The 20,569-nt window shown below is 45.2% G+C and overlaps 1 protein-coding gene across 1 annotated transcript in view; it reads left to right on the plus strand.

Annotated features, from left to right (window-relative positions):
* Nucleotides 1-20,569, plus strand: part of DNHD1 (dynein heavy chain domain 1) — an 856,151-nt gene that overhangs the window by 122,758 nt on the left and 712,824 nt on the right. Inside the window, exons 6-7 of the mRNA XM_085623548.1 lie at nt 206-316; nt 1,577-1,733. Coding sequence (XP_085479674.1) covers nt 206-316; nt 1,577-1,733 — 268 coding nt within the window. The remainder of the gene's footprint in view (nt 1-205; nt 317-1,576; nt 1,734-20,569) is intronic.

Below are 20,569 nucleotides of genomic sequence, written 5' to 3' on the forward strand. Positions count from 1 at the left end.
GCTCCTCCACTGTCCGTCACAGCATCAATATCTATTTAAAAAAGAGCTTCTATTGTCAAAGAAATAATCAAAGGTAGAGTTGGAAACCAACTTTTGTTGATTTTTGCTATTTATAGCTCGTGATTTTGACTACATAAATCAAGAACTCTACATCATGATACATTTGTAATTGTTGTGATTAACCAGCATTGTGCTTTGTCCACAGCTGGCTCAGGAATGTGAAACATCTGCATTTGTTGAAAAAACAGGAAGCTTTAGGATGCCAACTACTCATTGCAGTGCCACACTTTGGTGCCAGCTTGCAGCATATCTCCAGGTCTGTACCTGTGTGTGGAATCTCTGCCAATGCATCGCAATATTTGTATCTGTGTGATGGATCCCCAGGCTAGTGCATGGACGCAGCATCTTTCTACACCCACTGTGTTTACCATTTGTACCCCACTCTGTGGCTATCATAAATATGACCATGGAACAAAGACGGTCCTTAGAGTCTGACAGGGGGTCCATTTTACAAAAAACAGCAGATGCTTGCAGATCCCTTGCCACATTCAGGCATCAATTACAAATAATGCGGATTTATGTGCGTGGATGCCTTTGTAGTGTTCTCCTGGACACATGATGAGGCAGCCCCGCCCCCACCCACCCATTAAAGGGGTCACCGTCAGGTGACGCTGCCAATAAAAGTGACCAGGATCATGCGTCCAGAGCCAGTTATGCACCATCACAACTAGTGTCTATTATTTTAGCAGCATGTGGGCCTAGGTCCCATGACACAACAACCTTGAGGCCAGAAATAGCATTTCGGGTTGGCATCCCTGCACATAAATCCAGCTATTGCACGTTAATCTACACAGAATGAGGAATAATGCCTGGACCCATTTTTCCCTGGTGAAATTCCAACGTATTTCCCAATTATGTGGGATTAATATTCTCCCTTATCACCTGCTCTAAGGAGGTGGAACATGAGAGCAGGGTGCTGGTTTGGGACTTGGGTAGGGTGTGGGTATGGCAGTATCGGAAAGGGGAGGATGTGACCCGGCAGAGGGAGCATGATATGTTTCTCTCCCACTGACCAGAAGGGGGTTGGGCAACGGTCTGTCATCAAGGCTATGCTGCACTTGCAACTCAATCGCACAGTGAACCAGCCGGTAAAACTGAGTAAAGTTTTCTACCCAAAACACCTGGCAGCAGAAACACCAGGCTGGTTATAATTGGATTGAGCCATATCCCACCCAGGAATAAAACCTGCTTAACTTGTAGTCAGGGCCTTAGAGGTGGGGCAGCCACAGGCTTTCGGATAGCGGGTCCTTAGCTGGCTCCACCATCCTTGTCCTCTGTTCTAACGGCCCATCCATCACAGGGCTGTCGGGTCACAGGTACAGTTAGGGCACGGCCATCTCTCTAGGACCACTATACAAGGTTGTTATCTAGATGGTGTTTAAGGTGCTGTAATGCCTGTACAGTCAAGATTCATTAACCATACTCTTTTAAATAAAATATGCAGCAAGTAAGGATTTATTTTTTCATTTTACTTAATGAACTTTATCATGATGTCTATTGTTTCTTTCCCCTAAAGGTTGCTTCAGGAGCTCCACACCATCCACTGGCTTCCTGTGGGCCAGTCTCACTGTTTCTCTTTCGCAGATCTTCAGGAAGCATTCATTCATGAGAACCAGGAAGCGAAAGGGCAGCTCAGTAAATTTCTCGCACTTTGTACTACGATCTTGGAGCTGGTAAGGAATAGATTGTAAACCTCAAAGTGACATGTGAAAATAAACCTTGGAGTGGTCCAACCTCTGGGGGCTTGTGGGATCTGCCTTATCTGAAAGGGGCAGTCTTTATTTCCCCCTTATATTTACACCACACATCTCACCGACCTACACTTTTGTATTGGCTCTAGTCTCAAACTCAGCCTTTTGTGCTCATTCAGCACTCTCTGCAGTCTGCAGTCTAAACATCACCTATCCTCGGCCTGGAGCCTTTTCTCACAGCACTCAGCCTTTACCTGCTCAATGTCAGGGTCTACGTGTTCCAACTCTTTGGTACTTCATGGTCTGAAACATCTGATCTTCCCACATCTTAGGACTCTATTTCTCTTTTACTTCAGATGTAACCAGTTACATTCATCTACTCTCAGCCTTATCTGCACTTCAGAAATCATTGGCCTCACATGCTGGGATCTCAACCTTCTCAATACGTTCCTTTCTCAAGCCCCAGCATTCTTACAAACAGAGGTCCGCCAGGATGACTTATTTTACACAGAGCTTTTTCAATACTCAGAATTTACCATCCTCGCTTCATCACGTCTTACCCTTCTCACATCCTCAGGATTGTGACTCCTCACTTTGGCATAGCAACACCCGAAGAAAGAATGAGAAAGCTGAAGTGTCGGAAAACAGGTTAATTTGGGAAGGGGTTGTCCTACCAACTTAACACAACACTGTCTTATTGAGTCACGGGGACTGAGACGTTCTACTCACCAGTGGTAGTTGTGCCTCATGCAGCAGGCTATTCTGCAGACAAACACATGATGGGATCAAGCAGTCACCATACACTATTGACGTTAAGGACACCGTACAGTAAAATTCCCAAACTCGTTTTTTAAATTTGGATTTACATTTTCAAGAACACTCACTAGTGCAGCACTTCTAGGGGAGGAAGAGAGAAGTATACATCATATTATTTCCCAAGTTGTTCAGCATAATAAAGTGACAGTGGAGTGGTGTGGCTCACTGGTTAGAGGCGGCAGACCCGGAAGCAGAGGTCGGACCGGGACCAGAGTTCGATTCCCGACGCGGCAGGGTCTTGGGCCAAGGTCAGCGGACTCGATAATTCTCGCCTCGGTGCCTACTCTAACCATGGATCCCACTCAGCAACTCTGGGCAATAGCTTGCTTAATCTCCACTTACGGCCCCATCAGCGCCCGGGATGCTTGTCTTCACCTTGGAGATGCCCAGTAGGGACCATCTCACAGGGAAAGCCAGGATGGGTTCCCCAGCGGTATACAGCGCCGGGATGCCCCGTTGCTGGGGCAGCTGTGCGCTTTACAAGTATACAACATTTACATTTACATTTTACACATCAATTGAAACATTTCTCTCCAGTCTCTTGCAGGACACACTGACCACTCCCTTACAATCCACCCTTAGCAAGAAACAATGATCATGCATTATTCATACCTTCCACCCAACCAATCACTCATCTTCTGAGTCACTAACAATACCTATACCCTCAGCCTCAGTATCCCTTTCCGGATCTAGGAACACAGCACACGGACCACTCCACTCAACAATATCCTCCTCTGCCTTTTCATCCCTCCAGCTAAGTCTTAGATGGGCCTCCTCTGCAGCCTCCCATTCCATGACATCCCTGCGCCAGCGATCAAAATCAGGGGTGCCTTGTCCCAACCAGTTGATGGCCACATGTCTTCTGGCCGACACCAGAGCCAACTGCAAAAATGTTTCGGACATTTTTTTTATCCTTTGGCCTTACAATATTGCCCAATAGACAGGAACCCGGGGAGAAATCAAAGGTGATGTGTGCTGCCCTATGTATTTCCAGGATCACCTGTGCCCAGTTTCCCTGTACTCCTCCACAATGCCAGGCCAGATGCATAAAATCCTTCACGTTCATTCCGCACCTGAGGCAAACAGCTGAGCAGGTAGGATCCCATTTCTGAGGTCCCCTTGGGGTTATGTAGGACCTGTGCGAGAAATTGCAATGAGTCAATTTAAAACGTGCAGTACAGGACCCCCGTATAAGGGAGTTCATTAACCTTGTCCCAGTCTCTATCTGCAAGAGGTGTGTCTAAATCTATGTCCGAATCAAGACGCGCCCTCGGGGTGGGCCCCACTGCATCCTCACACATAGCTTTGTACATGTGCGTGTGAGAAAGTGCCCTCTTTCTGCATGGTTGCCCCCACGTATTGCTGAATTGCTGATGTGCTTTGACTGAGTGTGCCCATGGGCTTCTGCTAATCAGGTCCCCAGGGCCTATGTTCTGTTCCTAAAACTGCATTGAAGTCAATTGGCATCTCTGACCACAGGTCAGCCCCTGGTAAATGGTCCCACAGGTACCCAGGGCACTGTGACCAGAGAAGGCCTCTAAGGGCTGCAGCAATTATTGTGCCACCCTTAGAGGTCCTGTACCCTTACACTCACACACTGCCTTCTCAGGCTGCAGAGTTTCAGTGCACAACAAAGTAAAGAGTCGACATGGCACACATCTCTGTGTGTCATGCCTACAACCCACTGCCCTGGCATAGATCAGTCACCCCTCTAGCTGGGTGCACTATACCAGTAGTGAGGGTACAGGTGCATGAACCCTGTACCCCTATATTATCTAAGGCCATTCTTAGACATTGTAAGTGCAGTGCTGCCATTAAGAGTATATGGTGCTAGGAGTTTGTCATTACGAACTCCACAGTACCATAATGGCTACGCTGAAAACTGAGAAGTTTGGTATCAAACTTCTCAGCACATTAAACCCACACTGATGCCAGTGTGGGATTTAATGAAAAATGCACACAGAGGGCATCTTAAAGATGCCCCCTGAAAACGAACCTACCACTAGTGTCTAGGCTGAGTGGCTGCTTTCAGCTGCCACCCCCAGACATGTTTCTGGATCCTTGGGTCGAGAGCCTGCCTCTCTCTGGGGCCTGAAACAATGCACATCCTGGGACGAGGTGCCAAGCCTCCTCCCCCAGGATGGGCAAGGTTCACGAAGGAGAATCTTCAAAGGCTTGCCGCCTTTGTGAGCTTCCCCAGGCCACTTGCTGCTTTCAGCATTTGGTCCTCACTGGTTCTGACTCCCACCTTGGGCGGGAGAACTGGCGGGAGAAAGAAGTGAGTAAGAGAGGCTTACCCACCTCTACCCCTCAGGTGGGGGAGGAACGGTGAAGCACAACTCTCAGTCCCCGCCATCTTGCAGATGGGGGGACTCAGCCACCCATGGACAGGCTCATGCCCCCTCCTACTGGAGGGTGGCATAATAGGAGGTGTACCCACCCCAGGGAAGGGACCCATTGGTCCCTGCCTTTTTCCTACTTGTAACTCCCCTAAATCTACTCCTTAGGGGCACCCCTGAACCTTGCTTCCTCAGACAAGAAGAAACTACAAGGAGAAGAAGAAGAAGAAGGACCGAACAGCCGTGCAGCAGCTAACAAGAGGAAGACCCCCACTGACTTGGCCCCAATCCTACCAGACTGTCTCCACCTCGAACCTGCTCCTGTGAAATCCCAGTGTGTTCTGCAGCCAGCAACCTCGAAAACCCCGGAGGACCTACCTGCCTTCAACCCCAAAAACTGTGTCTCCTTTGAACACCGGATGTGTTCATCTGTAACCTCTGGTTCCGTCTGGACACCGTGGACCTGCCCCACTCTGCACCCGCTGTTCACAGCCGAGCTTGAGTGGGCAAACACCACGAGGAGGTCACCCCAGCGATCCTGATCCGAGATCCGGCAACCCCTGACCTGCCCCAAGCCTCCAGCCGACACCTGCAGCCTAAATCCAACAGGTCCCCCCAACCGCGACCAGGAGCTGGTAAGAAGATCCGACCCCAAAAGGCACCTCTGCAACCGACGCCCCACCGCCTTGGGTGCCCAAACCGACTGTGCCTAACCAACCCCTAACTTCCCAACTTACCTTTTGAAGTGGTGGTCGCACCCAGAAGACCTTCGTCCCCATGCCTGCAGTGCCTTTGCAAACTGGAGGTTCCCCATTGAAAACAACAGGGCGCCCTACGTCGAAACAGCAACCTGCACTCGGCCACCCTAGTGTCGCTGAGGGTGCACCTTTGGTTCTACTTTGTTTTCCTATTTTCCCTTAGCTAAAGTCCAGGAGCCTTGCTCCCACAACCAGGTGGCCTGCTCATCAGCAGCCACCAATCGAAGGACCCCTATCACCTGTTGGATAACATTGGGCCTCAGCACTCTGCACCTGGCCGCCCTAGTGCCGCTGAGGGTGTAACTAGAGTGCATCCTTGACTCTGGGGGACCCCTGAGTCTACCCGCAGGACCTCAACTCCCACTACCAAATACTTACCTTCAAATCGATAACACTATTTTCCTCTGTAGGATAACATTGACTGTTTTTCTTGGAAAAGTTTCCAAGTGTGGAGTTTGAAAACCCGAAGACATTCTTTGAAATTGCACTAACTAGCAAAAACGATTTTACTTACCTGTTTATAGGAAATGTCCCAAAGTAGTATCCAGGTATACTACTCTGAGTAAGAAAAGTAATCTCAAAAGCAACTTACCTGTAATTTTACTGAAAATCCCATTCAAGTCTATGTACTGTATTTACAAAGTATTGCTTTTCTCTGAAACCATACTGTAAGTCAAAACAAAGTGCATATACAATTACATTTCAAACTGTTTACTACTGTAAAGTATTTATCGCATACCTGTGCCAGATTTGCTTGGGTCTAAGAAATAAAATAACTAAAAAAATATTTTTATACAAACAAAATTGTTCTCAGTTCAGTCTTTGAGTGCGTGATATCATTTGCTGACTGAGTGTGCACAACAAATGCTTAACACTGTCATCTGATACTGACTTACTGCTCGACCACTCTACCAAAATTAGAGAGTAAGGTTCTATCTAACTTTACCTCTGGCTACCTTTGGGGTTTCACAGGACTCTGTGCACACTTTACCTCACTTTGGTATAGTATATACAGAGCCAGCTTCCTACAGTGCGCAATCAAACCAGTTTTAAAAATCAGGACCAATTCAATAAACAAAATGGCACAAGCATGATAAAAATCATATTTACTCAACAGGAAATATGAGTTTTGAAGAAAATGTTTAGAATGACCATAGGAATAATAGTGGTATAAAGGTCTTTGTTAGTCTATGTGCATTACACACATTCTTAATACATCAATAGCTAACACCCAAACCTAACACACAGACCAGAAGGGATCCTGTACTTAACTCTGTGTCAGTATTCTTGTTTGAGTTGATGCAAGCAGTCACCCTCAGACTCACTTTTTCCACCAGGAAGTTGATGATTCACCAGAATCTTAAAGCTCATATTATGAGTCCATTCATCCCTGCTAAATAAATTGTGCTGTCTTATCCAGAAGAATCTCAAATTTCAGTTGTTGGTAGAGAACCACGGCGACTTCTGTATCTGGTTGCTTTCCAAAGCAATGACATCTATTCCCATCTATCTCAGCTGAACTACTAGGTGGCAAAACATTTATGGAAATAAGAGATCATGCGTGAAGATATGAGAGCATCCCAAGGCCCAAATCACAGCAAATTATTTTTTGGGGGTGGCTGGGGGAAGGGGTGTAGGGTAAGAAGTTCAAGAAGTTTACCCGACTTTCTAGGTCTCACCAGACATATTCCCAACACTTAGAAATGCATGGACGGAGGATGTCAGAAAGCGCACTGAAATGGTGTGGCAGGATACTCAAATGTCAGCAGTCGAGGTAGTTATATTAGACTCATTCTGTTGAATGACCTTCATAGGGCCTAACTCATGCACATGTGGTCTGGCTAGGGAAGCAGGATTCCTCCCCTATGTGCGTATGGTGCCACACATTACTGAAAGTCTTCTTCTACACAGTGTGAGTGTAACATTCTGGTGAAACATCCTGGTGAAACATGGAGGAGGAACTCATAGTCATGGGCTATCCAGTCCACTCCACCTCTGAAGCAGCTCAAAAGACAAATTGATAAACCAAATCCCTCCTTCAACCCCTTGTTCAAAGTGACGTGGCACAAAATTGGCAGGTGGCGAAGCACCATCTTTAGAGGGCTGTATCTGAAGAGTGGACATGTACATGGAGTCATCCATATACGAGGTCCATGGATACCTGCTCAAACATGGCAAGATATGGGGATCTTAGCATGAACCCCATTGTATAGGTCACTGGCCTTATTGATTCCTTCTTGCTTTGAGTGTAGAATGTGCTGGCATAAAGGGGGTTGGAGAAATATCAGCTACTGGTATTTAAAATTTCTATTTCCTTGTTTCTGTGCTTCTGTTGACTTTAATTACATGCCAATGTGGTTTGTTCTATATTGCACATATTTTGAAATGACCATACAAAGTTCTTATTGAAATGAACATCCCTGACCTTGACGGAGTCAGAACAACAGAGAAGATCATTCACAGTGCGGCCCAAAGGGGTCAAAGAGGGTGGATCTGTCAGGGGTTTGAGAAATATCAGCTACTGGTATTTAACCCCTTCGCTGCTAGGCCTTTTTCCCCCCGTGCTAAGCCTTTTTTGGGCTATTTGGGGTTGTGCGCGCTTAGGCCCCTGTAACGTTTTGACCACATAAGGTATCCATGCCAAATTTGCGTCCTTTTCTTCCAACATTATGGGGATTCTAAAGGTACCCAGGGATTGTGGATTCCCCTGGAGGGGTCCCAGAAATTAGCCAAAATACAGCAAAAAAAATTTTTTGGGGGGGAAATGGGAAAAACGAGCTGCAAATGAAAGCGTCTGGGTGTTTCTCTGCAAATGGTATCAAAAAAGGGTTTGTGGGGCTGAAATCACCATTTTCCCAGCTTTTAGGGAATGACAGGCTTTCGTCAGAAAAGCAACATTTTTTACACAGTGTTGGCATTTTTCTGGGACATAGCCTTTTTTTGCTATTTTTTGTGCTTTCAACCTCCTTCCAGTTAATGGTAGAAATGGGTGTGAAAGCAATAATGGATCCTGGAAAGCTATACATTTTAGAAAAGTAGATAAAATTCTGAAATCAGCAAGGGGTCATTTGTGTAGATCCATCAAGGTTTCTTCATAGAAACTAACAGTTAAATATAGGAAAAATTGAAAATTAGTTGAAAAAAACAGCCTTTTGTGTCAACGTTTTTTACCTGTAACTTCTTCTAATTATGACAGCTCTTTGAAAGAAATATACCGTTACATCCGCTGGACCTTCCTGGTTGTGGGGATATATTTGGCCTTTTCATAGGTTCACCATGAACCCGACGAACCCAGAGTCAAAAACTGAGCAGCAATTTGCAATGGTTTTTTATTATGTTCCAGGTATATAGCAATTATTGTGGGAAAATGTATACATGGAAAAATCAGTATGAAAGACACCTATGTATTTCTGAAATGGGAACAAATTATAGAGTGTAGAAACAGTACATATTTGCACATTTTCGAAATTGGGAATACTCATACTAGCATGAGAATTATCGGTCACTTTTCAAAATGACTTCTTTTTTACACAATGTATTTCATTTGGAAGGCAGAAATGCATCAAAAATCAATAGGTAATAACAGTTGCTTTACAAATCTGAATTACCCTAAGTCTCCCGATAAAAATGGTACCTCACTTGTGTGTGTAGGCATAGTGCTCACGACAGGAAATGGCTCAAAACCCAACGTGAACACACCACATTTTCACAATGAAAATGTACCCTTTTTTTGCGAAGTGTCTAGCTGTAGTTGTTTAACACTAGCTCTGCCGGCACCTAGGGAAACGTAGCAAACCTATACATTTTTTAAAACTAGACACCCAGGGGAATCCATGATGGGGTGACCTGACTGCCTCCCACCAGGTTCTGTTACCCAGAATCCCTTGCAAACCTAAAAAATTGTCCAAAAAAACACATTTTCCCCACATTTCTGTGGTGGAAAGTTCTGGAATCTGCGTGGATCCACAAATTTCCACCCACCCCACGGTCCCCAAAGTCTACAGAGAAAAATGGTACCTCACTTGTGTGAGTCGGCCCAGTGCCCGCGAAAGGAAACGGCTCAAAACGCAACGTGGACACACCTCAATTTTGCAGAGAAAAATGACACTTTTTTGGCAAAGTGCTTAGCTGTAGTTTTTGAACCCTAGCTCTGCCGGCACCTAGGGAAACCTACCAAACCTATACATTTTTGAAAATTAGACAGCTCTACGGGCACCTTGGGAAACGTAGCAAACCTATACATTTTTGAAAACTAGACACCCAGGGGAATCCAGGATGGGGTGAATTGACTGCCTCCCACCAGGGTCTGTTACCCAGGATCCCTTTCAAACCTAAAAAATTGTCCAAAAAAAACACATTTTCCCCACATTTCTGTGGTGGAAAGTTCTGGAATCTGCGTGGATCCACAAATTTCCACACACCCCGCGTTCCCCAAAGTCGTACGAGAAAAATTATACCTCACTTGTGCAGGTCGGCCTAGTGCCCGCGACAGGAAACGGCGCAGAACGCAACGTGGTCACACCTCAATTTCGCAGTGAAAAATGACCCTTTTTTGGCAAAGTGCCTAGCTGTAGTTTTTGAACCCTAGCTCTACGGGCAACTTGGGAAACGTAGCAAACCTATACATTTTTGAAAACTAGACACCCAGGGGAATCCAGGATGGGGTGACTTGACTGCCTCCCACCAGGGTCTGTTACCCAGAATCCCTTGCAAACCTAAAAAATCGTCCAAAAAAACACATTTTCCCCACATTTCTGTGGTGGAAAGTTTTGGAATCTGCGTGGATCTGCAAATTTTGACCCACCCCGCGTTCCCCAAAGTCTTACGAGAAAAATGGTACCTCACTTGTGTGGGTCGACCTAGTGCCCGCGACAGGAAACGGCGCAAAACGCAACATGGTCACAGCTCAATTTCGCAGTGAAAAATGACCCTTCTTTGGCGAAGTGCCTAGCTGTAGTTTTTGAACCCTAACTCTGCGGGCACCTTGGGAAACCTAGCAAACCTATACATTTTTGAAAACTAGACACCCAGGGGAATCCAGGATGGGGTGACTTGACTGCCTCCCACCAGGGTCTGTTACCCAGAATCCCTTTCAAACCTAAAAAATTGTCCAAAAAAACAACATTTTCCCCACATTTCTGTGGTGGAAAGTTCTGGAATCTGCGTGGATCCACAAATTTCCACCCACCCCGCATTCTCCAAAGTCGTTCGAGAAAAATGATACCTCATTGTGCGGGTCGGCCTAGTGCCCGCGACAGGAAACGGCGCAAAACGCAACGTGGTCACACCTCAATTTTGCAGTGAAAAAGGACCCTTTTTGGCAAAGTGCCTAGCTGTGGTTTGTGAACCCTAGCTCTGCGGACACCTTGGGCAACCTAGCAAACCTATACATTTTTAAAACTAGACACCCAGGGGAATCCAGGATGGGGTGACTTGATTGCCTCCCACCAGGGTCTGTTTCCCAGAATCCCTTGCAAACCTAAAAAATTGTAAAAAAAAACACATTGTCCCCACATTTCTGTGGTGGAAAGTTCTGGAATCTGCATGGATCCACACATTTCCACCCACCCCGCGTTCCCCAAAGTCTTATGAGAAAAATGATACCTCACTTGTGCAGGTCGGTCTAGTGCCCGCGACAAGAAAAGGCGCAAAACGCAACGTGGTCACACCTCAATTTTGCAGTGAAAAATGACCCTTTTTTGGCGAAGTGCCTAGCTGTGGTTTGTGAACCCTACCTCTGCCGGCACCTAGGGAAACCTGGCAAACCTATACATTTTTGAAAACTAGACACTCAGGGTAATCCAGGATGGGGTGACTTGACTGCCTCCCACCAGGGTCTGTTACCCAGAATCCCTTGCAAACCTAAAAAATTGTCCAAAAAAACACATTTTCCCCACATTTCTGTGGTGGAAAGTTCTGGAATCTGCGTGGATCCACAAATTTCCACCCACCCCCCGTTCCCCAAAGTCTTACGAGAAAAATGGTACCTCACTTGTGTGGGTCGACCTAGTGCCCGCGACAGGAAACGGCGCAAAACGCGACGTGGTCACACCTCAATTTCGCAGTGAAAAATGACCCTTCTTGGCAAAGTGCCTAGCTGTAGTTTTTGAACCCTAGCTTTGCGGGCACCTTGGGATACCTAGCAAACCTATACAATCTTAAAAACTAGACACCCAGGGGAATCCAGGATGGGGTGACTCGACTGCCTCCCACCAGGGTCTGTCACCCAGAATCCCTTGCAAACCTAAAATATTTTCCAAAAAACCACATTTTCCCCACATTTCTGTGGTGGAAAGTTCTGGAATCTGCGTGGATCCACAAATTTCCACCCACCCCGCGTTCCCCAAAGTCTTACGAGAAAAATGATACCTCACTCGTGCGGGTTGGCCTAGTGCCCGCGACAGTAAACGGCGCAAAACGCAACGTGGTCACACCTCAATTTCGCACAGAAAAATTACCTTTTTTTGGCAAAGTGCCTAGCTGTAGTTTGTGAACCCTAGCTCTGCCGGCACCTTGGGAAACCTAGCAAACTTATACATTTTTGAAAACTAGACACCCAGGGGAATCCAGGATGGGGTGATTTGACTGCCTCCCACCAGGGTCTGTTACCCAGAATCCCTTAGAGGTCCTGTACCCTTACACTCACACACTGCCTTCTCAGGCTGCAGAGTTTTGGTGCAGAACAAAGTAAAGAGTCGACATGGCACACATCTCTGTGTGTCTTGCCTACAACCCACCGCCCTGGCATAGATCAGTAACCCCTCTAGCTGGTTGCACTATACCAGTAGTGAGGGTACAGGTGCATGAACCCTGTACACCTACAGTATCTAAGGCCATTCTTAGACATTGTAAGTGCAGTGCTGCCATTAAGAGTATATGGTGCTAGGAGTTTGTCATTACGAACTCCACAGTACCATAATGGCTACGCTGAAAACTGAGAAGTTTGATATCAAACTTCTCAGCACATTAACCCCTTCCATGCTGCACAGATTCCGCCGCTGTGCTGACGGAATCTTGCGCGGGCGTGGTCATGACGGAACGGTTCCGTCATGAGCACAGCTCAACCGTGGCTCATGACGGAACCGTTCCGTCATGAGCACCGAAGGGGTTAAACCCAGACTGATGCCAGAGTGGGATTTAATGAAAAATGCACACAGAGGGCATCTTAAAGATGCCCCCTGAAAACTAACCTTCCACTAGTGTCCAGGCTGAGTGGCTGCTTTCAGCTGCCAACCCCAGACATGTTTCTGGATCCTTGGGTCGCGAGCCTGCCTCTCTCTGGGGCCTAAAACAATGCCCATCCTGGGACGAGGTGCCAAGCCTCCTCCCCCAGGATGGGCAAGGTTCACGAAGGAGAATCTTCAAAGGCTTGCCGCCTTTGTGAGCTTCCCCAGGCCACTTGCTGCTTTCAGCATTTGGTCCTCACTGGTTCTGACCCCCACTTTGGGCGGGAGAACTGGCGGGAGAAAGAAGTGAGGAAGAGTGGCGTGCCCACCTCTGCCAACTCCACCCTCAGGTGGGGGAGGCAAGGTAAAGCACAACTCTCAGTCCCCGCCATCTTGCAGATGGGGGGACTCAGCCACCCAGGGACAGACTCATGCCCCCTCCTACTGGAGGGTGGCATAATAGGGGGAGTACCCACCCCAGGGAAGGGACCTATTGGTCCCTGCATTTTTCCTACTTGTAACTCCCCTAAATCTACTACTTAGGGGCACCCCTGAACCTTGCTTCCTCAGACAAGAAGAAACTACAAGGAGAAAAAGAAGAAGGACCGAACAGCCGTGCAGCAGCTAACAAGAGGAAGACCCTCACTGACTTGGCCCCAATCCTACTGGACTGTCTCCACCTCGAACCTGCTCCTGTGAAATTCCGGTGTGTTCTGCAGCTAGCAACCTTGAAAACCCCGGAGGACCTGCCTGCCTTCAACCCCAAAGACTGTGTCTCGAGTGAACACCGGATTTGTTCATCTGCAACCTCTGGTTCCGTCTGGACACCGTGGATCCGCCCCACTCTGCACCCGCTGTTCACAGCAGAGCTCGAGTGGGCAAACACCACGAGGAGGTCACCCCAGCGATCCTGATCTGAGATCCGGCGACCCCTGACCTGCCTCAAGCCTACAGCCGACACCTGCAGCCTAAATCCAACAGGTCCCCTCAACCGCGACCAGGAGCTGGTAAGAAGATCCGACCCCAAAAGGCACCCCTGCACCCGACGCCACACCGCCTTGGGTGCCCAAACCGACTGTGCCTAACCAACCCCTAACTTCCTAACTTACCTTTTGAAGTGGTGGTCGCACCCAGAAGACCTTCGTCCCCAAGCCTGCAGTGCCTTTGCAAACTGGAGGTTCCCCATTGAAAACAACAGGGTGCCCCACGTCGAAACAGCAACCTGCTCTCGGCCACCCTTGTGTCGCTGAGGGTGCACCTTTGGTGCTACTTTGTTTTCCCATTTGCCCTTAGCTAAAGTCCAGGAGCCTTGCTCCCACAACCAGGTGGCCTGCTCGTCAGCAGCCACCAACCGAAAGTCCCCTATCCCCCGTTGGATAACATTGGGCCTCAGCTCTCTGCACCTGGCCGCCCTAGTGCCGCTGAGGGTGTAACTAGAGTGCATCCTTGACTCTGGGGGACCCCTGAGTCTTCCCCCAAGACCTCAACTCCCACTACCAAATACTTACCTTTAAATCGATAACACTATTTTCCTCTGTAGGATAACATTGACTGTTTTTCTTGGAAAAGTTTCCAAGTGTGGAGTTTGAAAACCCGAAGACATTCTTTGAAATTGCACTAACTAACCAAAACGATTTTACTTACCTGTTTACAGGAAATGTCCCAGAGTACTATCCAGGTATACTACTCTGAGTAAGAATAGTAATCTCACAAGTAACTTACCTGTAATTTTACTGAAAATCCCATTCAAGTCTATGTACTGTATTTACAAAGTATTGCTTTTCTCTGAAACCATACTGTAAGTCAAAACAAAGTGCATATACAATTACAATTTAAACTGTTTACTAACTACATTACTGCTGTAAAGTATTTATCGCTTACCTGTGCCAGGTTTGCTTGGGTCTAAGAAATAAAATAACTAAAAAAATATTTGTATACAAACAAAATTGGTCTCAGTTCAGTCTTTGAGTGCGTGATATCATTTGCAGAATGAGTGTGCACAACAAATGCTTAACATTGTCCTCTGATACTGACTTACTGCTCGACCACTCTACCAAAATTAGAGAGTAAGGTTCTATCTAACTTTACCTCTGGCTACCTTTGGGGTTTCACAGGACTCTGTGCACACTTTACCTCACTTTGGTATAGTATATACAGAGCCAGCTTCCTCCAGTGCGTAATCAAACCAGTTTTTAAAAATCAGGACCAATTCAATAAACAAAATGGCTCAAGCATGATAAAAATCATATTTACTCAACAGGAAATATGAGTTTTGAAGAAAATGTTAAGAATGACCCTAGGAATAATAGTGGTATAAAGGTCTTTGTTAGTCTATGTGCATTACACACATTCTTAATACATCAATAGCTAACACCCAAACCTAACACACAGACCAGAAGGGATCCTGTACTTAACTCTGTGTCAGTATTCTTGTTTGAGTTGATGCAAGCAGTCTCCCTCAGACTCACTTTTTCCACCAGGAAGTTGATGATTCACCAGAATCTTAAAGCTCATATTATGAGTCAATTCATCCCTGCTAAATAAATTGTGCTGTCTTATCCAGAAGAATCTCAAATTTCAGTTGTTGTTAGAGAACCACAGCGACTTCTGTCTCTGGTTGCTTTCCAAAGCAATGACATCTATTCCCATCTATCTCAGCTGAACTACTAGGTGGCAAAACATTTATGGAAATAAGAGATCATGCGTGAAGGTATGAGAGCATCCCAAGGCCCAAATCACAGCAAATTATTTTTTGGGGGTGGCTGGGGGAAGGGGTGTAGGGTAAGAAGTTCAAGAAGTTTACCCGACTTTCTAGGTCTCACCAGACATATTCCCAACACTTAGAAATGCATGGACGGAGGATGTCAGAAAGCGCACTGAAATGGTGTGGCAGGATACTCAAATGTCAGCAGTCGAGGTAGTTATATTAGACTCATTCTGTTGAATGACCTTCATAGGGCCTAACTCATGCACATGTGGTCTGGCTAGGGAAGCAGGAATCCTCCCCTATCTGCGTATGGTGCCACACATTACTGAGAGGCTTCTTCTACACAGTGTGGGTGTAACATTCTGGTGAAACATCCTGGTGAAACATGGAGGAGGAACTCACAGTCATGGGCTATCCAGTCCACTCCACCTTTGAAGCAGCTCAAAAGACAAATTGATAAACCAAATCCCTCCTTCAACCCCTTGTTCAAAGCGACGTGGCACAAAATTGGCAGGTGGCCGAAGCACCATCTTTAGAGGGCTGTATCTGAAGAGTGGACATGTACATGGAGTCATCCATATACGAGGTCCATGGATACCTGCTCAAACATGGCAAGATATGGGGATCTTAGCATGAACCCCATTGTATAGGTCACTGGCCTTATTGATTCCTTCTTGCTTTGAGTGTAGAATGTGCTGGCATAAAGGAGGTTGGAGAAATATCAGCTACTGGTATTTAACATTTCTATTTCCTTGTTTCTGTGCTTTCTGTTGACTTTAATTACATGCCAATGTGTTTTGTTCTATATTGCACATATTTTGAAATGACCATACAAAGTTCTTATTGAAATGAACATCCCTGACATTGACGGAGTCAGAACAACAGAGAAGATCATTCCAGTGCGGCCCAAAGGGGTCAAAGAGGGTGGATCTGTCAGGGTTCTTATAGTGCAGTGGACTGCTGGTTAGGAAGTGCCAAACGATGAAGCTTGACCAGGCTTACGAGAGGCAGAGAGTAGTTCTCTAACTCTATAGTTTAAGCATCTTATGATGCTGCTCTGGGGTATCCCTGTGGGTACAGCATGCCTCAATCCACTAGGTCCACATTGATGTTAAGAGGCAACCATTCATTTGATTTTAATAAAGGAGTATCTTACTGCTGAGTGACAGCAGCTCACCGGAGTCTCAAGATGCCTTACAAAACAAATGTATAGTGTCCGGCCAAACGTGCTGAAGAAGGCAGACATCTTGGGATGTCCATGCTGCATTATGGAAGAGAAGGTGCCAGACAGTGCGGCTATGAAAGCAACGCATTCAATGATACGAATCAGACAATGGGCATTGTTGGGAAGTAGCTCTGTATAAATGCATGTTCCCCTCCCCCATCCCCTGCCAAATCTGTGTGGTTGGCATGTCATCTACCTCCGTCAGGAAACAAGTATCTAGAAAGGAGAGGTGCATGGTCTCACTGGAAAATAGTCCTGGAAATATTTATGGAAGGACATTTCAGATACAATGAAGGCACTAAGTAATCTGGAAATGTAGCTATTTGAGTTAAGAAGTAGTAGATAGTTAAAAAACAAAACAAAATTAGAGTGAATAATTCATTGAAACACATTCGAAATGCCCCAAAATAAACATGATTAATATTCAGACATTTTGAGATACCTGAGGTGTCGCAGATGATGCACAGCGTCACGTGAGCCTTCCCTCGTATTTTCCAGGCTATAGCCCGAAAGAGACCGAGAACAGCTGAAGTGTGAAGACTATGAAAAGATGTCTCCAAGGTCTTTCCTGATGGTTTTCTGTCAACAGTGCTGGTGTTTGTTGTTGACATTATTATTATTATTATTAGTATTATTAGTAGTAGTAGTAGTAGTAGTAGTATTTTTGTAGGTGTCTATTGTAATACTATGGTTGTTTTGTTATTAGTTTTTTATTGTTGGTGTTTTGTTATAATTATTGTTGCTGTTGTTATTACGACTACTAGTGTATATTGTTTTTGTTCTTGTGTCATAAACGCGGGCACAAAATGCTGTTTCAGGTTGGAGGACATATATCACTAGTCCAGGAGGCCTGATCTTGTCCAAAGTAATTATTTTCCTCTAGAAGTCCACTTCCATTGACGCCTCTGCCTCACCATCTCCGCGGTCCAACTGTTATCCCCACTAGAGGGTCAGGTAGCTGCCCTGACACATTCCATGCAGGATTACGTATCTTTTTAAAGAGTGCAAGAGCCAATGTAACAAATTTGTAAAATACTTTTGACCATCTCAAAATATTTCAGGTATTGCTGCATTCAGGACGATGTCAGTAGTTTCCACCCCTCAAGCACAGCACCTAAACTCCATTTGGCTGTACCCGCTTCCATACAGGAACTCCTGCACTTAAATGTAGCACACGGATACACAATCACCATTTTATTTAGAAAATAAACAGAAATCAAACTAGCTGCAGAAACGCTTTGGAAGAGACTCCAATTTAAAATCAGATATCTTGAGATAGAGGCTGCATAAATAAGAGAATTACATTAAAAAACAGCAATTGCATTTGGAAATACAACTAACAGGGCAGTAATATTCAGATAGTCTGGAAATATCCAGATAATAGGGCACGATATCCAGAAATCCAGAAATAGGGTAGTAATAATTAATTTTTTTCTGCGTGGTCTCCCCTGTATTTTTGCATTTTATGGATTTTATTGTTATTAGCGTTATGACTGTGTGCACTGACCTATACTGTAAAATCGGTTACATGCAACTGGATTGCAACAGTGCCATAGAAGTTAAATGTCGTATGTGAGCTGCAGTGTGTATTTACACCACCCACTAGTATGACTGTAGTGTACACCTCCAGAGGACACCACTGTGCTCTGGCGGGACTGCAGTTTAAACCCACTGCAGTGATACATGTCAAGGAAAACTTCTCTGCCATGTAGTGCAACCTATTTTTATGCATTAGTTAAGTAGCCCCTAAGTATGCTCCTTAAGGCCATAGGACTGAGCACTTAATGTATAAAACTGGCACACAGTAAATATTGAAGAAATGTAAATTCCCCACATTAAGCAGTTGAAAAAAGCTGTTTGTCATTGTGGAGACAAAAACACATTTTCCATGAACAGGTATGACAGTCAATAAAAAACTATTTTCACAATTAAGCCTGGCAATATACTAGAAATTGAATTCAAAGTTATTTATTGCTTGGTAACAAAAATTTTACTCAGTGATGAACATAGATTGTTGATAAACTTAATGGAAAAGTAACTTTAAAAAATGCACTTTTTGCTGCCTGAGAACAAATTGGATAAAGAGTGTTTGTCGTGGAGCCCCACTCGAGGGACTATAATAAACATCTACAAATAGATGTGAATGACTGGTCTCCCATTGCAGTTCACAGATTTTGCTACCGGTATGCAGGAGTGCCATTAAGCTAATCCTATTCACCTCTACAGAGAAACCCTGGTTTCTAAATGTAACAGAAATCGCAGCAGCCCTTACAGAGGGGAAAGGGGAAATGGAAGAGAGAGAAAACACTGGCGCAAGTCTTGTCACAGTCTCTTCGTAAGCCGCTTATGGAAGTCTGCAATGACAAGAACCTTGCAACATTCAAATCATAAGCAATATTTTTACCTAATTACTTGAAGTAACAAGTCCTCAAGCCGTTTCTCCTCTAGAACTTAATGCAGTTTTCTCACTGAAAATATAAGAAAGCAGTAATTTGTTCTCCTTGCGGTGTAGTCTACTCTTTGCATATGACACTTATGAACTTACTGGAAAGTTCAATAGATGTAAGTTCATACTGGGTTCCAGTCCAGTATAAAATGACCCTATATGCAGTGTCGACTATAAAACAGGAGGGATACAAAATAAGACTGTAAATAAAAGTGATAGAAAATAGTGCGCACGCAAAACAGTTTCTAATATACAAGGCCTTGGAAATGGTAATGATCGTGAAAACGATCTTAGTAAAATAATGCAAAAAGTAGGAAGTCAAAAGTTCCAATTCGACACTCCTACCTCATGACACTGGCTCCACGAACTGTTTTGGGAAGGGATGAGACTCTGACTTTGTTCTCCTTTTATACAATCTCAATTTGAAATGGGCGCGGTATCTGAAATCCTGCTTCCTGCAAGCTTGAAGTTAGTTTCATTTTGTTTGTGGTGTTCGCCGCAGCACCCACCATTGGTGAACGCCGCACACACCAGCTTTCGTCTAGACCTGAATATCCTTTTAGCTCGCACTCCAATTGTAGAAAGCATTTGGCTAACACCATTTGGACTTAACTCTGCAATTAATCCCACCGCTAAGCTGTGTAATCATGGGAGCAGGAAGGCTGCCGTGGTGTAAATAGCCAGAACATAGCAAGGATGAGCCATTTGGGAGGGGACAGAAACAACTGACATCAAAAGGACTGATTACGCTAAATTGCACCCCTATCTTTCTCCTCACAATTAGCGCCCAGGATCTTTTATTTACCTACTAAGCAGTGGTGGAGGGGAAAAACATTTCATAACACGATGACAATACCATACCTGAAAGTACCACAGACACCGACTTTAGGTTTGTCAATTTATTATAAGGCCAAGAATAATAGGATGTACACACATCGTAAGACCATCATATATAGGTACAGAAAAATCAATACAGAGCCGATCCTACGAATATAAGTGATTCGGCACAAAAGAAATAAAATGGTGAACTCTAAGAGCAGGATACAGCTTAAAATAGAAACGGAGTCCAACTCTCTCTTCAAGAGACAATAAATCGAATCTCTCCCTACACTATGCTAAAAGGATTCCCACCTAGTGCCCTTTATCAGATACCAAAGGTGTCAGCACGTGTTGACTTCCTGAGAAGTATTCACGTCAAATGGGTTAGGATGCTTAAAGCTAGGAGCGTGATCTAAGATGCTCCATTCTTTCTGAAAGCTAGCAGAAGTCTGGGGTCTCTGTCCCTGCACATCATATAATAAAGACTTCGATTTTCAGTTCATCCTGGTAACATTTTCCATTGCGACTTTTTCTAAATGGGG

Source organism: Triturus cristatus, chromosome 8, assembly GCF_964204655.1.
Source record: "Triturus cristatus chromosome 8, aTriCri1.1, whole genome shotgun sequence".
NCBI classification, from domain to species: domain Eukaryota; kingdom Metazoa; phylum Chordata; class Amphibia; order Caudata; family Salamandridae; genus Triturus; species Triturus cristatus.